This window comes from Oncorhynchus masou, chromosome 11, assembly GCF_036934945.1.
Source record: "Oncorhynchus masou masou isolate Uvic2021 chromosome 11, UVic_Omas_1.1, whole genome shotgun sequence".
NCBI lineage: Eukaryota > Metazoa > Chordata > Actinopteri > Salmoniformes > Salmonidae > Oncorhynchus > Oncorhynchus masou.
In genome coordinates, this window is record NC_088222.1 from 47,806,422 (window position 1) to 47,825,559 (window position 19,138).

General features: G+C 41.1%; 1 protein-coding gene across 1 annotated transcript in view; it reads left to right on the forward strand.

The window, feature by feature from the left end:
• The window catches only part of ccnjl (cyclin J-like), a 34,821-nt gene that overhangs the window by 10,390 nt on the left and 5,293 nt on the right, over window positions 1-19,138 (forward strand). Inside the window, exon 3 of the mRNA XM_064978667.1 lies at window positions 18,565-18,864. Within this exon, the coding sequence (XP_064834739.1) occupies window positions 18,565-18,864 (300 nt within the window). The remainder of the gene's footprint in view (window positions 1-18,564; window positions 18,865-19,138) is intronic.

Sequence of the window (19,138 nt, forward strand, 5' to 3'; positions counted from 1 at the left end):
CCAGTAAAATGCAACTTGGGTAAAAGTCTAAAAGTATTTGGTTTTAAATATCAAGTATCAAAAGTAAAATAATAAATCATTTCAAAGTGCTTATATTAAGGAAACCAGACAGCACAATGTTTTTGTTTATTTATGGATAGCCAGGGGCACACTACAACACTCAGACATAATTTACAAATGAAGCATTTGTGTTTAATGTCCGCCAGATCAGAAGGAGTAGGGATGACCAGGGATGTTCTCTTGATAAGCATTCAATATGTAAAGAGTACTTTTGAGTTTCAGGGAAAATGTATGGAGTATAAAGTACATTATTTCCTTTAGGAATGTAGTGAAAACTATTTAAGTATACTTAATTAAGTGTTTTACACCACTGAAAATAGGTACAGTGGCAAGAAAAAGTATGTGAACCCTTTTGAATTACCTGGATTTCTGCATAAATTGGTCATAACATTTGATCTGATCTTCGTCTAAGTCACAACAATAGACACACACTGTCTGCTTAAACTAATAACACACAAACAATTATACATTTTCGTGTCTTTATTGAACACACCATGTACACATAAATAATTACGTGTTGACCCTCCTTTGGCAGCAATAAACTCAATCAAATGTTTTCTGTAGTTGAGAACCAGACCTGCACAACGGTCAGGAGGAATTTTTGACCATTCATCTTTACGAAACTGTTTCATTTCAGCAATATTCTTAAGCTGTCTGGTGTGAACCGCTCTTGGGGTCATGCCACAGCATTTTAAATCGGGTTGAGGTCAGGACTCTGACTGGGCCACTCCAGAAGGTGTATTTTCTTCTGTTGAAGCCATTCTGTTGGCTTTACTTCTGTGTTTTGCATCATTGTCCTGTTGCATCACTCATCTTCTGTTGAGCTTCAATTGGTGCACAGATAGCCCCACATTCTCCTGCAAAATGTCTTGATAAACTTGGGAATTAATTTTTCCCTGATGCAGTGAAGCAGCCCCAAACCATGATGCTCCCTCTACCATAATTTACAGTTGGGATGAGATTTTGATGTTGGTGTGCTGTGCCTATTTTTCTCCACAAACAGTGCTGTGTGTTCCTTCCAAACAACTCAACTGTAGTTTCATCTGTCCACAGAATATTTTGCCAGAAGCTCTGTGGAACAACCAGGTGCTCTATTGCAAACTTCAGACGTGCAGCCATGTTTCTTTTGGATTGCAGTGGCTTCTTCCGTGGTGTCATCCCATGAACACTTGTTTAGTGTTTTGCATATCGTAGACTCGTCAACAGAGATGTTAGCATGTTCCAGAGATTTCTGTAAGGCTTTAGCTGACACTCTAGGATTCTTCTTAACCTCATTGAGCATTATGCTCTGTTCTCTTGCAGTCATTTTTGCAGGATGCCCACTCCTAGGGAGATTAGCAACAGTTATGAAATTTCTCAATTTCTCCACAACCCCTTTGCAGCTTAATGCAAGTCAACAATTCTTAATCTTAGGTCTTCTGAGATATCTTTTGTTCGAGGCATGGTTCACATTAGGCAATGCTTCTTGTGAATAGCAAACTCAAAGTTTGTGATTTATTTTAATTTTTATAGGGCGCAGGTCAGCTGACTCCTGACTCCAATGAGCTTTTTCATTAGCCTAGGGGCTCACATACTTTTTCCAACCTACACTGGAAATGTTTAAAAGATGTATTCAATATAGACAAGAAAAATACAATTTGTGTGTTATTAGTTTAAGCACACTGTGTTCATCTATTGTTGTGACTAAGATGAAGGTCAGATCAAATTTTCTGACTAATTTATGCAGAAATCCAGGTAATTTCAAAAGGTTCACATACTTTTTCTTGCCACTATTTATGTGTTGGGCTTTATAAATGGTTTATTTTTATGTGTTAGGCTTTAGCTGAGATTATTCTTTACAGAGTCAAGTATATTTGTTCAGGCCTCAATTGTTCCTTGACTAGGACCATTCATTCTCGCTGTCGATAATTTGAAAGTTATAACTTCTAATAATAAAGCTGTATTCACTGGCAAATTGGGATAGAGTGAGGTTATTGCCATCTAAAAGCTCAGACACACCGGTAGGATTGTCAAATGTTTGACTGCCAAGAGTCCATCTCTTGTGTTCACAAGGACACTGTTAATTCGGCAGCTAACACAGGTAGCTGTTTCTTGGAAACTAGCTAATCCATTGTGATTTAATTATAATGTCAATACTAGTCGTTAACTAGTTGGATGAATAATTTAGTGTTGTGTGCATTGTCTGTGCACTTCGCTAGATACCATCCTGTAGCCTACATTGCATTTGAAACGTGACTGGCTCATCCATAAATTTGACTGGAGTGCAGGGTGAGATTCCCAAAGGCTGGAGCGTAGACCTTCTTTGCTCCAGTAATGCTGAGTTCACGAGCTCAGAGCATGCCCGGCCCTACATGCATTTGTAGTCTACTTGTGTGCCCCTTGCTTTAGCTACTGTCATGGAGTTTGCTAAATATTGCCATTAAGAAACTGATCAAACACACAGGTGCAAAATCAAGGTGACCAACAAGGATGAGGAGCCAGAGAGGGAGTGCGCTGATGTAATGTCCACAACTAAATAATCATTGTGAAATCTGAAAAGATGCAAATCTCGAAAGCATGATGGTGTACTTACTACGCCCACTTACTGAAAGGAAGGAATGGGGTGGGTAGCTAATTGTGTCATTGTAGCAAAGTATTTATAAACAAAAACATCTGATTTCTTAGGAATCCTTCATTTTTGTTCTATTATCTAGGCCTGGCATATTCCAACTTTCAAGGAGCATTCCGTTTTGATTGGGTTATTTTTCCTAAAAACCTTTAGGCCTACCTATAAGGGTGTTTACCTCCAATGTACTCACATCCTACAATACCCTTGTCTGTACATTATGCCGTGAATCTATTCTACCACGCCCAGAAATCTGCTCCTTTAATTCTCTGTTCCCAACGCACTAGACAACCAGTTCTTTAGCCGTACCCATATCCTACTCATCCTCTGTTCCTCTGGTGATGTAGAGGTTAACCCAGGCCCTGTAGACCCCAGTACCACACCTATTCCCCAGGCGCTATCATTTGTTGACTTCTGTCTTGGTTTCATGCATGTTAACATCAGAAGCCTCCTCCCTAAGTTTGTTTTATTCACTGCTTTAGTACACTCTGCCAACCATACTGTCCTAGCCGTGTCTGAATCCTGGCTTAGGAAGGCCACCAAAAATTCGGAAATTTCCATCCCCAACTACAAACGTTTCCGCCAAGATAGAACTGAACTGGGGTGGAGTTACAAACTTCTGCCGATATAGTCTGCTGAGTTCTGTCATGCTATCCAGGTCTGGCCCAAACAGTTCAAGCTTCTACTTTTATAAATTCCACCATTCCAGAAATAAATCTCTCACTGTTGCCACTTGTTATAGACCCCCCTCATGCCCCAGCTGTGCCATGGACTCCATATGTCAATTGATTGCCCCCCATTTTATCTTCAGAGTTCGTACTGTTAGATGACCTAAACTGCGATATGCTTAACACCCAGACATCCTACAATCTAATCTAGATGCCATCAATCTCATACAAATTATCAAGGAACCTACCAGGTACAACCCTAGATCTGTAAATACGGGCACCCTCATAGATATCATCTTGACAAACCTGCCCTCTAAATACACCTCTGCTGTCTTCAACCAGGATCTCAGTGATCACTGCCTCATTGCCTGCATCCGTAATGGGTCCGCTGTCAAACGACCACCCCTCATCACTGTCAAACGCTCCCTAAAACACTTCAGCGAGCAGGCCTTTCTAATCGACCTGGCCCGGGTATCCTGGAAGGATATTGACCTCATCCCGTCAGTAGAAGATGCCTGGTTATTCTTTAAAAGTGCTTTCCTCACCATCTTAAATAAGCATGCCCCATTCAAAAAATGTAGAACTAAGAACAGATATACAGTTGAAGTCGGAAGTTTACATACACCTTAGTCAAATACATTTAAACTCAGTTTTTCCACAATTCCTGACATTTAATCCTAGTACAAATTCCCTGTTTTAGGTCAGTTAGGATCACCTCTTTATTTTAAGAATGTGAAATGTCAGAATACTAGTGGAGAGTGATTTATTTCAGCTTTTATTTATTTCATCTCATTCCCAGTGGGTCAGAAGTTTTAAATCCACTCAATTAGTATTTAATAGCATTGCCTTTTAAATTGTTTAACTTGGGTCAAACGTTTTGGGTAGCCTTCTACAAGCTTCCAACAATGAGTTGGGTGAATTTTGGCCCATTCCTCCTGACAGAGCTTGTGTAACTGAGTCAGGTTTGTAGGCCTCCTTGCTCACACACTTTTTCAGTTCTGCCCACAAATCTTCTATATGATTTAGGTCGGGGCTTTGTAATTGCCACTCCAATATCTTGACTTTGTTGTCCTTAAGCCATTTTGCCACAACTTTGGAAGTCTGCTTGGGATCATTGTCCATTTGGAAGACCCATTTGAGACCAAGCTTTAACTTCCTGACTGATGTCTTGAGATGTTGCTTCAATATATCACCTTATTTTTCCTACCTCATGATGCCATCTATTTTGTGAAGTGCACCAGTCCCTCCTGCATCAAAGAACCCCCCACAACATGATTCTGCCACCCCCGTGCTTCACGGCTCATTTGGCTTGCAAGCTTCCCCCTTTTTCCTCCAAACATAACAATGGTCATTATGGCCAAACAGTTCTATTTTGGTTTCATCAGACCAGAGGACATTTCTAAAAAATATATATATATATAAAATGATCTTTGTCCTCATGTTCAGTTGCAAACCGTAGTCTGGCTTTTTTATGGCGGTTTTGGAGCAGTGGCTTCTTCCTTGCTGAGCGGCTTTTCAGGTTATGTCGATATGGGACCCGTTTTACTGTGATACTTTTGTACCTGTAAACTCCAGCATCTTCAAAACGTCCTTTGCTGCTGTTCTGGGATTGATTTGCACTTTTCGCACCAAAGTACGCTCATCTCTAGGAGACAGAACGCGTCTCCTTCCTGAGCGGTATGACGGCTGCGTGGTCCCATGGTGTTTATACTTGCATACTATTGTTTGTACAGATGAACATGGTACCTTCAGGCGTTTGGAAATTGCTCACAAGGATGATGAAGACTTGTGGAGGTCTGTAAAAATTAATTTTGATTTTCCCATGATAGAGGCACTGAGTTTGAAGGTAGGCCTTGAAATACATCCACATGTACACCTCCAATTGACTCAAATGATGTCAATAAGCCTATTAGAAACTTCTAAAGCCATGACATCATTTTCTGTTTAAAGTCACAGTCAACTTAGTGTATGTAAACTTCTGACCCACTGGAATTGTGATACAGTGAATTATAAGTGAAATAATCTGTCTGTAAACAATTGTTGGGAAACTGACTTGTCATGCACAAAGTAGATGTCCAAACCGACTTGCCAAAACTATAGTTTGTTAAAATCTCTCTAGGGTACGTGGGACGGTAGCGTCCCACCTGACCAATATCCAGGGAAATTGCAGAGCGCCACATTCAGAAACAGAAATACTGATTATAAAAATTCAGAAAACATACAAGTGTTATACATAGGTTTAAAGATGAACTTCTTGTGAATCCAACCACGGTGTCAGATTTCAGAATGTTTGTTCGATAAAGTCTCTCTTTATATCCAAAAACCTGTTTTGTTCACACGTTTTCTTCAGTAATCCACAGGCTCTAACGCAGTCACAGCAGGCAGACAAAAATCTGTAAAGTTCATAGAAACATGTCAAACGATGTTTATATTCAATCCTCAGGTTGTTTTTAGCCTAAATAATCTATCATATTTAAACCGAACAATAACTTTGTCAACATAAAAGGTAAATAAGAAAGGCGCACTCTCGGGATTGGACATGAAAAAGCTCTGTGACACTTTAGGATACAGTCATTCAGACTGATCTTACTCCCTAATTTCACCAGAGGTGAAAATAGTGCCCCCTACCCTAGAGAAGTTTTAACAAGAAATTTGTGGAGTGGTTGAAAAACTAGTTTTAATGACTCCAACCTAAATGTATGTAAACTTCCGACTTCACTCCAGACTTGACTGCCCTTGACCAGTACAAAAACATCCTGTGGCGTACTGCATTAGCATCGAATAGTCCCCGCGATATGCAACTTTTCAGGGAAGTTAGGAACCAATATACATAGTCAGTTAGGAAAGCAAAGGCTAGCTTTTTCAAACAGAGATTTGCATCCTGTAGCACAATTTCCAAAAGGTTTTGGAGCACCTCCTCCCAGCTGCCCACTGCACTGAGGCTAAGAAACACTGTCGCCACCAATACATTTACGATAATCAATATTTTCAATAAGCATTTTTCTACGTCTGGCCATGCTTTCCACCTGGCTACCCCTAACCCGGCCAACAACTCTGCACCCCCCTGCAGCAACTTGCCCAAGCTGATAGCTGATGTTCTGAAAGAACTGTAAGATCTGGACCCTCTCTTTCTAAAAATTATCCGCCGCAATTATTGCAACCCCTATTACTATCCTGTTCAACCTCGCTTTGGGAGATCGTCTGAGATCCCCAAAGATTGGAAAGCTGCCGCTGTCATCCCCCTCTTCAAAGGGGGAGAAACTCTAGACCCAAACTGTTATAGACCTATATCCATCCTGCCCTGCCCTTTCTAAAGTCTTTGAAAGTCAAGTTAACAAACAGATCACCGACCATTTCGAATCCCACCGTACCTTCTCCGCTATGCAATCTGGTTTCCGAGCTGGTCATGGGTGCACCTCAGCCACGTTCAAGGTCCTAAATGATATCATAACCACCATCGATAACTCTGCCAACTCCATCGATTAACTCTGTCAATCACCGCATTCTTATCGGCAGACTCGATAGCCTTGGTTTCTCAAATGACTGCCTCGCCTGGTTCACCAACTACTTCTCAGATAGTTCAGTGTGTCAAATTGGAGGGCCTCTTGTCCGGACCTCTGGCAGTCTCTATGGGGGTGCCACAGAGTTCAATTCTCGGGCCGACTCTTTTCTCTGTATTTTTCAATGATGTCGCTTTTGCTGCTTGTGACTCTCTGATCCACCTCTACGCAGACGACACCATTCTGTATTCTTCTTGCCCTTTTTTCGACACTGTGTTAACAAACCTCCAGGGGAGCTTCAATGCCATACAACACTCCTTCCGTGGCCTCCAACTGCTCTTAAATGCTAGTAAAACTAAATGCATGCTCTTCAACCGATTACTGCCCGTACCCTCCCACATGTCGAGCATCACTACTCTGCACGGTTCTGAATTACAATATGTGGACAACTACAAATACCTAGGTGTCTGGATAGACTGTAAACTCTCCTTCCAGACTCACATTAAGCACCTCCAATCCAGAATTAAATATCGGATCTGCTTCCTATTTCGCAAACAAAGCCTCCTTCACTCATGCTGCCAAACATACCCTCGTAAAACTGACTATCCTGCTGATCCTTGACTTCGGTGATGTAATTTACAAAATAGCCTCCAGCACTCTACTCAGCAAATCACAGTGACATCCAGTTTTTCACCAATGCCCATATACTACCCACAACTGCGATCTGTATGCTCTCGTTGGCTGGCCCTCACATCATATTCGTCGCTAAACCCACTGGCTCCAGGTCATCTATAAGTGTTTGCTAGGTTAAGCCCCACCTTATCTCAGCTCACTGGTCACCATAGCAACACTCACCGGTAGCACACACTCCAGCAGTTATATTTCACTGGTCGTCCCCAAAGCCAGCTCCTTCTTTGGCCTCCTTTCCTTCCAGTTCTCTGCTGCCAATGACTGGAACGAATTTCAAAAATCACTGAAGCTGGAGACTCATATCTCCCTCTCTAACTATAAGCGTCAGCTGTCAGAGCAGCTTACCGATCACTGCACCTGTACACAGCCCATCTGTAAATAGCCCACCCAACTACCTCATCCCTATATTGTTATTCATTTTTGCTCTTTTGCACCACAGTGTCTCTATTTGCACATCATCAACTGCACATTTATCACTCCAGTGTTAATGCTAAATTGTATTTTTTTTAACCTCTATGGCCTATTTATTGCCTTACCTCTCTAATCTTACTACATTTGCACACACTGTATATATACTTTTCTATTGTGTTATTGACTGTATGTTTGTTTATCCCATGTGTTGTTTTTGTCGCACTGCTTTGCTTTATTTTGGCCAGGTCGCAGTTCTAAATGAGATTGTTCTCAACTGGCCTACTTGGTTAAATAAAGGTGAAATAAATTAAAAGTTTAGCATCCCCGGTGGCTCTGCAAGCGCGGAGAAGATATTCTCCGCTGCTGGCCTGCCCCCCAGACACCATCACATGAGCCTGAATGAATTTCTAAAAATGAATTCAAAGGCACTGTAGACTGAGTTTAATAAGGCATTTTTCGTTAATCACAGCCTATATACACAATTTATAGACGAATGATTGAATACAACAAAATGTTGTTTAAATGCTGAGCGCTTAATGTCCCTGACTTCCTACCAGCCTAGTGTGTCACACTCGCGAATGTTTCACAATGTATTTCTTTGTAGGCTATAGCCTTGAAATAATATAGCCTAAATAATTCATTTCCGTTCCTTCTTAGGCTCCTGACCTATTTAGAGTGTTTATATGCTGTTTAATGTGACGTGTTTGAAATGATGAGCGCTTCTTACCTTCACCTTCTCATGTTTTATTAAAATACTTTTCATTCATATCATATGGTTTGGTTTCAATACTTAAAAACCAAATGGTAGGTCCAGGTAGTCACATAAATAGATGGTTGTTTGTTAAATTGTGATTTTAATGAATGGAGCGTCAATATTTTTTCCCGTGAGTGCTCGATTTTTTTTTCCCGATGAGCAGGATTTCCGACCGCTCAACTGCCCACATAATCTTACTGGGATATTATTCCGTCTAATGAGATTGGATTTAATTGATTTGAGCGTTCTGTTAAAGTTTGTGCCAATGTTTTTTTTCTAAGGGAGGAAATATATCTATCTACTCTAGTATTTAAAATGGGAACAATTGGGATTTCATAAGTAGAGATGGAGTTCTCACTCAGGTTCTTGAAGCAGTAGGGCTGATTTGGTTAGATTAATTTTATAACTTGAGATGTCATTGAATTTTTCTATGATCATCAATGTGTTTTAGATATAGTAAAATATCGTCTGCATGTAATGATCTCTTCCCCCAAATTAACCTTTGTGAATGGCTCTGTTAATCAGTTCGAGCAACCGTGCACTTAATTGATTCCAAATGTTTAAATAGGAGGAATACCCATCCCATCCCATTTTAGTTATGCTCTCCAATGCTCTTTTGAGTTCATTGAGAGAGATTTGGGCTAGGTGGCAAGTTGGCTTCTGTTGAGAGATTAAGTTCTTAGTCTGGTTCTGATGTTGATTTACTATCAGAGGTGTACAGTTCTTTATAGAAGCAGGAGAATCAGATTAATTTGGGTTCTGATAGTAACTCCTCTCTTTCAGATGTAATTTCTGCTAAATCAGCTAATTGATCATTACTGCGTACCTTGTTGGCCAGTAAACGACAAAGACGATTGATTACCATGGAAGTCTAACTTGATGGTTGGCAAATTCTGCTCTCTGTCTTATCAATAAATTATGTTCTGTCTTGACTTTGGAAATAGCTACCTGGAATGAAAAGAGTTTGTTGAAAACACTAATGCAGTGAACAACATTTCCAATTCTGACATCCTTTTAATTGTGATTTATTCAACCCAGATGAAAATGCAGTTGCATTATTTTTAATCAAACCTTTGGTTGCATCCCATAGAATCCGGGGGCACCGACTGAATTTTTATTGATGAATTAATTTAGTTTAAATTTCAAATTGATCACAGAATGTAAAGAAATGAATGTAAAGAAAGAAAGTAGAGTTGTAGATAATAGTCTGAAATCGATTCAGGAGAATGTTTTCTGCTTGTTTGAGTAGAAAGTGAACTCTCTTGCTTTCGGATAATGTGCTCGCCAGGCATCATTGAGTTTGTAATCAGAGAGTAGGTTATATGCTGGAGAACCTTGGTGGTGTATGGCTTGTTGTCGGTCTTATTAGATTTGTCTTGCATGTCCAAAATAGCATTCATGTCTGTCCCAAAAAACAGATGGAATTGAGTTAATTTTAACAATATGCTGTTCAGTGAATCAAAAAAGCATACACATTAATAAAGGACATTTTACTTCCACTATTTAAGGAATGGGATTCTGCCTTCTTGGTCTTCGCCTTCACCCAAGTTGGTGATTTTGAGTCTCTCTTGTATCATTATGAATAATAATATATATATATTATTATTCATAATGATACAAGAAAAGCTGAAATGTCTAGAGTCAATGAGTATTAAACCCCTTTGTTATGGCAAGCCTAAATAAGTTCATGAGTGAAAATGTGCTTAACAAGTCACATAATAAATTCCATTGACTCACTCTGTGTTCAATAATAGTGTTTAACATGATTTTTGAATGACTACCTCATCCCTGTACCCCACACATACAGATAATTGTAAGGTCCCTCAGTCAAGCAGTGAATTTGAAACCGATTCAACCAAAAAGACCAGGGAGGTTTTCCAATGCCTCGCAAAGAAGGGCACCTATTGGTAGAAGGGTAAAAATATAAAAATGCAGACATTGAATATCCCTTTGAGCATGGTGACGTTATTAATTACATTTTTGGTGGTTTATCAATAAACACAGTCACTGCAAAGATACAAGTGTCCTTCCTAACTCAGTCGCTGGAGAGGATGGAAACCGCTCAGGGATTTCACCATAAGGCCAATGGTGACTTTTTAAAACAGTTACAGAGTTTAATGGCTGTGATAACAGATAACTGAGGATGGATCAACAACATTGTAGTAACTCCACAATACTAACCTAATTGACAGAGTGGAGAGAAGGAAGCCTGTACAGAATACAAATGTTCCAAACCCTGCTTGCAAAAAGGCACTGAAGTAATACTGCAAATAAATTAACTTTATGGAAACAGTGAGTTTGGGGCAAATACAACACATCACTGAGTACCACTCTTTATATTTTCAAGCATGGTGGTGGGTGTATCATGTTATGGGTATGCTTTTAATCGGCAAGGACTAGGGAGTTGTTTTTAGGAATAGAGCTGAGCACAGCCTAAATCCGAGAGGAAAACCTGGTTTAGTCTGCTATTCAACAGACACTGGGAGACAAATTCACATTTTCAGCAGGACAATAACTTAAAACACAAGACCAAATATACACTGGAGTTGCTAAACAAGATGACATTGAATGTTTCTGAGTGGCCGAGTTACAGTTTTGACTTAAATCAATCTTAAATCTATGGCAAGACTTGAAAATGGCTGTCTAGCAATGATCAACAACCAACTTGACAGAGCTTGAAGAATAAAACAAATTGCAAATATTGCACAATCCAGGTGTGCAAAGCTCCCAGAAAGACTCACAGCTGTAATCACTGCCAAAGGAGATTCTAACATGTGTATATTCAGTGGTGTGAATACTTCTGTATATAATTTGCAATACATGTCTAAAAGCACCTGTTTTAATCTTCCTCACTATTGTGTGTAGTGAGGAAGGGGAAAAAGAAGACTTAATCCATTATGAATTGAGGCTGCAACACAACAAAAATGTGGAATAAGTCAAGGGGTATGAATACTTTCTGAAGGCACTGATATAAGCTCATTGATGTGTAACAAAAAAGCAGGAACCACAGGGAAACTCATCCATTGGTCGTTCCCATCCAGAAGACCCTACTTGTAAACCCCCCCCCCCCTTCTCCTGAGCTCCCAGACCCCTCCCCGGTTCTCCTGCCCTGTACTGTCATTACGGAGTTGCAGCGAAATGGTGAATGGCAGCCTTACACATCTTTTAAGCAGCATATTTTGTTGGTCTCAAAGTATTCAAAAATAAATCAAGTGAAACAAAGGGGGTAGGTTGAAATACTCTGTAAGGTTCCTGATATTTAGTTTAACGAGACAGAAATCCCCTTGAGGTTCGTTGATGTTCTGAAGGAATTAATATGCCCACAGATCATTTTCATAATTATGTGTTCATTGTGGATTTTAGTGACAACTCTGCAATTGAGGATTTATTGAAATGTTACACAAGTCTCAGTTTGAAATGTTCCAAATGTTAGAGCATAAATATCCCTCTTGTAAAAAAAATTTTTTTAAAGACAAAGAAAGAAAGGATGTACTGCTGGGCCTTTTTCAGTGAATGTTTCTGGGTTGAAATATTTGCATTACAATGGAATGTTTAATGGCTAAATAAGGAAAAGTGGGGCAATTATTTTACCCCTCTGAGAAGTGGGCCTCTGCCTGAGTGCCCAGGACTGATCTCCAGAGGTCAGGGGCCAGGGGTTCTGCATTGTTGGAGCATCTGGCTCCAGGGGGAGATACATGAGGATTTAGCTGTGACCACCCAGTGAAAGGGAAAAGTGGGAGAGAAGAAATATATATATTTATTTATTTATTTAACCAAGTAAGTTGACTGAGAACACATTCTCATTTACAGCAACAACCTGGGGAATAGTGGCAGGGAAGAGGGAGGGGGATGAATGAGACAATTGTAAACTGCGGATGATTAGGTGGCCATGATGGTATGAGAGCCAGATTGGGAATTTAGCCAGGACATCCATTTAACATCCCATCCAAAAGACGGCACCCTACACAGGGCAATGTCCCCAATCACTGCCTTGGAGCATTGGGATATTTGTTTTTTAGACCAAAGGAAAGGGTGTCTCCTATTGGCCCTCCAACACCATTTCCAGCAGCATCTGGTCACCATCTAGGGACCAACCAGGACCAACCCTGCTTAGCTTCAGAAGCAAGCCAGCAGTAGGATGCAGGGTAGTATGCTGCTGAAGTAGAGTCCTCCGTTGTTAATGACATATTTTTTAGCATCATGATTCCTGTAATAAAGGTGTCTTTCCTGACGCTTTACCTGACTTTTTTATTTGCTCGGCCAGGCTGATGTAATGAGCGAGCCTCTTACTCTCTTCCCCCTTGTGTCCCCCTCGTGTATAATATTTCAAAATGCGATTGCTGGGAAAAAACTACTTTGGAAGCAACTCGTTTTCCATATTAAAGAGAAGTCTCTGCTTTCCGTGGGTATAATTTGTATTTCTCAATTATTTTTTATTGAGCTCCATGCACACTGTTTTTCAATGAGTATATCTGATATGGCTTTGAAATACGGAGAGCGTGAAATTACGCATCAGCCATCGCAAGTGCCCAGGCCTGATCTCCAGAGGTCAGGAGCCAGGGGTCCTGCATTGTTGGAGCATCTGACTCCAGAGGGAGATGCTTGAGGATTTAGCTGTGACCAGTTTCACACCAAGTGAGGGGGGTAGAATCCTCAGTTGTTAATTGCATATATTCAAGGTTAATTTGTCGCTAGACCATATAGGAATGTCTTGTTTGCACATTTACAAAATGTATCAAATCGTGTTTAATTTACACTGCTCAAAACAAATGAAGGGAACACTAAAATAACACATCCTAGATATGAATGAAATATTCGTATTAAATACTTTTTTCTTTACATAGTTGAATGTGCTGACAACAAAATCACACAAAAATTATCAATGGAAATCAAATTTATCAACCCATGGAGGTCTGGATTTGGAGTCACACTCAAAATTAAAGTGGAAAACCACACTACAGGCTGTTCCAACTTTGATGTAATGTCCTTAAAACAAGTCAAAATGAGGCTCAGTTGTGTGTGTGTGGCATGCTCAGTGTGAACCTGCTTTCATCTGTGAAGACCACAGGGCGCCAGTGGCGAATTTGCCAATCTTGGTGTTCTCTGGCAAATGCCAAACGTCCTGCACGGTGTTGGGCTGTAAGCACAACCCCCACCTGTGGACATTGGGCCCTCATGCCACCCTCACGGAGTTGGTTTCTGATCGTTTGTGCAGACACATGCACATTTGTGGCCTGCTGGAGGTCATTTTGCAGGGCTCTCTCAGTGCTCCTCCTGCGATCCTACGGCCTCCTCCACGTCTCCTGATGTACTGGCCTGTCTCCTGGTAGCGCCTCCATGCTCTGGACACTACGCTGACAGACACAGCAAACCTTCTTGCCACAGCTCGCATTGATGTGCCATCCTGGATGAGCTGCACTACCTGAGCCACTTGTGTGGGTTGTAGACTCCGTCTCATGCTACCACTAGAGTGAAAGCACCGCCAGCATTCAAAAGTGACCAAAACATCAGCCAGGAAGCATAGGAACTGAGAAGTGGTCTGGAGAACCACTCCTTTATTGGGGGTGTCTTGCTAAATGCCTATAATTTCCACCTGTTGTCTATTCCATTTGCACAACAGCATGTGAAATTTATTGTCAATCAGTGTTGCTTCCTAAGTGGACAGTTTGATTTCACAGAAGTGTGATTGACTTGGAGTTACATTGTGTTGTTTAAGTGTTCCCTTTAATTTTTTGAGCAGTGTATTTTATTTCACCTTTTATTTAATCAGGCGGGCCAGTTAAGTTGTCATTTACAACTGCGACCTGGACAAGATAAAGCAAAGCAGTGCGATCAAAAACAACAAGACAGAGTTGCACATAAACAAACGTAGAGTCAATAACACAATAGAAAAATCTATGTACAGTGTGTGAAATGTAGGGAGGTACGGAAATAAATAGGCCTTAGAGGTGAAATAATTACAATTTAACATTAACACTGGAGTGATAAATGTGCAGATGATGATGTGCAAACAGAGATACTGGAGTGCAGAAGAGCAAGAGGATAAATAAAATGTGGATGAGGTAGTTGGGTGGGCTATTTACAGATTGGCTGTGTACAGGGACAGTGATCAGAAAGCTGCTCTGACAGCTGACGCTTAAAATTAGAGAGGGAGATATAAGACTCCAGCTTCAGTGATTTTTGCAATTTGTTCCAGTCATTGGCAGCAGAGAACTGGAAGGAAAGGCGGCCAAAGAAGGAGCTGGCTTTGGGGATGACCAGTGAAATATACCTGCTGGAGCACGTGCTATGGGTGGGTGTTGCTATGGTGACCAGTGAGCTGAGATAAGGTGGGGCTTTACCTAGCAAAGACTTATAGATGACCTGGAGCCAGTGGGTCTGGCAACGAATATATAGTGAGGGCCAGCCAACAAGAGCATACAGGACGTAGTGGTGGGTAGTATATGGGGCATTGGTGACAAAACGGATGGCACTGTGATAGACTACATTCAGTTTGCTGAGTAGAGTGTTGGAGGCTATTTTATAAATGACCGCTAAAGTCAAGGATCGGTAGGATAGTCAGTTTTACGAGGGTATGTTTGGCAGCATGAGTGAAGGGGGCTTTGTTGCGAAATAGGAAGCTGATTCTAGATCTAATTTTGGATTGGAGATGCTTAATGTGAGTCTGGAAGGAGAGTTTACAGTCTAACCAGACACCTAGGTATTTGTAGTTGTCCACATATTGTAAGTCAGAACCGTGCAGAGTAGTGATGCTAGACAGGTTGGAGGGTGCGGGCAGTAATCGGTTGAAGAGCATGCATTTCGTTTTACTAGCATTTAAGAGCAGTTGGGGGCCACGGAAGGAGTGTTGTATGGCATTGAAGCTCCCCTGGAGGTTTGTTAAAACACAGTGTCAAAAGAAGGGCAAGAAGAATACAGGATGGTGTGGTCTTGAGATAAACATTTGTTATTGACCAAATACTTATTTTCCACCATAATTTGCAAATAAATTCATAAAGAATCCTACACTGATTTTCTGGATATTTTTTTCTCATTTTGTCTGTCATAGTTGAAGTGTACCTATGAAACTTACAGGCCTCTCTCATCTTTTTAAGTCGGAGAACTTTCACAATTGGTGGCTGACTAAATACTTTTTTGCCCCACTGTAGGTCTATAACAGTTTGGGTCTAGAGTGTCTTCCCCTTTGAAGAGGGGGATGACAGCGGCAGCTTTCCAATCTTTGGGGATCTCAGACGATACGAAAGAGAGGTTTAACAGGCTAGTAATAGCGGTTGCAACAATTTCGGTGGATAATTTTAGAAAGAGAGGGTCCAGATTGTCTAGCTCAGCTGATTTGTAGGAATCCAGATTTTGCAGCTCTTTCAGAACACCAGCTGTCTGGATTTTGGTGAATGAGAAGCGAGGAGGAGGAGGGGGTTTGGGCGAGTTGCTGCAAGGGGGTGCAGAGCTGTTGGCCCGGTTAGGGGTAGCCAGGTGGAAAGCATGGCCAGCGGTAGAAAAATGCTTATTGAAATTATCGATTATCGTAAATTTATCGGTGGAGACCGTGTTTCCTAGCCTCAGTGCAGTGGGCAGCTGGGAGGAGGTGCTCTTGTTCTCCATGGACTTTAGTGTCTCAACTTTTTGGAATTATTCCTACAGGATGCAAATTTCTGTTTGAAAAATCTAGCCTTAGCTTTCCTGACTGTCTGACTTCCCTGAAAAGTTGCATATCGCGGGAGCTATTCGATGCTAATGCAGAATGCCACAGAATGATTTTGTGCTGGCCAAGGGCAGTCAAGTCTGAAGTGAACCAAGGGCTATATCTGTTCTTAGTTCTACATTGGGGCATGCTTTTAATGGGGCATGCTTATTTTTGTTTGAATAGAATGTGTATTATTTAAGCAATAAGGCTCAAGGGAATGTAGTACATGTCCAATATACCACAGCTAAGGGCTGTTCTTACAGTGCCTTGCGAAAGTATTCGGCCCCCTTGAACTTTGCAACCTTTTGCAACATTTCAGGCTTCAAACATAAAGATATAAAACTGTATTTTTTTGTGAAGAATCAACAACAAGTGGGACACAATCATGAAGTGGAACGACATTTATTGGATATTTCAAACTTTTTTTAACAAATCAAAAACTGAAGAATTGGGAGTGCAAAATTATTCAGCCCCCTTAAGTTAATACTTTGTAGCGCCACCTTTTGCTGCGATTACAGCTGTAAGTCGCTTGGGGTATGTCTCTATCAGTTTTGCACATGGAGAGACTGAAATTTTTTCCCATTCCTCCTTGCAAAACAGCTCGAGCTCAGTGAGGTTGGATGGAGAGCATTTGTGAACAGCAGTTTTCAGTTCTTTCCACAGATTCTCGATTGGATTCAGGTCTGGACTTTGACTTGGCCATTCTAACACCTGGATATGTTTATTTTTGAACCATTCCATTGTAGATTTTGCTTTATGTTTTGGATCATTGTCTTGTTGAAAGACAAATATCCGTCTCAGTCTCAGGTCTTTTGCAGACTCCATCAGGTTTTCTTCCAGAATGGTCCTGTATTTGGCTCCATCCATCTTCCCATCAATTTTAACCATCTTCCCTGTCCCTGCTGAAGAAAAGCAGGCCCAAACCATGATGCTGCCACCACCATGTTTGACAGTGGGGATGGTGTGTTCAGGGTGATGAGCTGTGTTGCTTTTACGCCAAACATAACGTTTTGCATTGTTGCCAAAAGGTTCAATTTTGGTTTCATCTGACCAAAGCACCTTCTTCCACATGTTTGGTGTGTCTCCCAGGTGGCTTGTGGCAAACTTTAAACAACACTTTTTATGGATATCTTTAAGAAATGGCTTTCTTCTTGCCACTCTTCCATAAAGGCCAGATTTGTGCAATATACGACTGATTGTTGTCCTATGGACAGAGTCTCCCACCTCAGCTGTAGATCTCTGCAGTTCATCCAGAGTGATCATGGGCCTCTTGGCTGCATCTCTGATCAGTCTTCTCCTTGTATGAGCTGAAAGTTTAGAGGGACGGCCAGGTCTTGGTAGATTTGCAGTGGTCTGATACTCCTTCCATTTCAATATTATCGCTTGCACAGTGCTCCTTGGAATGTTTAAGGCTTGGGAAATCTTTTTGTATCCAAATCCGGCTTTAAACTTCTTCACAGCAGTATCTCGGACCTGCCTGGTGTGTTCCTTGTTCTTCATGATGCTCTCTGCGCTTTTAACGGACCTCTGAGACTATCACAGTGCAGGTGCATTTATACGGAGACTTGATTACACACAGGTGGATTTTATTTATCATCATTAGTCATTTAGGTCAACATTGGATCATTCAGAGATCCTCACTGAACTTCTGGAGAGAGTTTGCTGCACTGAAAGTAAAGGGGCTGAATAATTTTGCACGCCCAATTTTTCAGTTTTTGATTTGTTAAAAAAGTTTGAAATATCCAATAAATGTCGTTCCACTTCATGATTGTGTCCCACTTGTTGTTGATTCTTCACAAAAAAATAAAGTTTTATATCTTTATGTTTGAAGCCTGAAATGTGGCAAAAGGTCGCAAAGTTCAAGGGGGCCGAATACTTTCGCAAGGCACTGTATGTACGACGCAACGCAGAGTGCCTGGATACTGCCCTTAGCCAGTGAATGTTGACAATATACCGCAAATCCCGGAGGTGCCTTATTGCTATTGGAAACTGCTTACCAATGTAGTTACAGCAGTAAAACTACCCATGGTATACGGTCTGATTATACTACGGCTTTCAGCCAATCAGCCTCGAAAAACCCAGTTTATTATAAGTTATGAATTATACATCTATAAGCACTCTTCACAAACAAAATCACTCCATCTACACAATGTGTTCAATTTTCACTCACTGTAACACCATCTCCCCTCCAGGTAAGTTTGAAGAGAAGGAGGACCGTGTACCAAAGCTGGAGCAGCTAAACTCTCTGGGCTTCATGTGTAGCCTGAACCTGTCACTGAGCAGGAAGGACCTGGTAAAGATGGAGCTGCTCCTCTTAGAGACGTTTGGCTGGAACCTGTGTATGCCCACGCCTGCACACTTCATAGACTACTACCTCCATGCCGCTGTACAGGAGGGAGAACTGCACAACGGCTGGCCCCTCTCCTCCCTCAGTAAGACCAAAGCCTTCATGGACAAGTACACACACTACTTCCTGGAAGTCTCACTGCAAGGTGAGGATGAGATTGGGAGTAGGGCTGTAGCAGTCATGACATTTTGTCAGCTGGTTATTGTCATGCAAAAGACTGCCTGTCTCACGGTTGTTAACTGTTAATTAACAGACACGTTTAGCATTTCCAGACCTCCACGTAATACAAGCCACTGCTGTGCGCCGTTGGAATATCCACATTTTAAAAAAGTATATATCAATTCAATATACACCCTCACATTAAATCCATCATTTGTTTTAGGCAAATCTGAAAGAACATTATGATACGAAGCAAATGT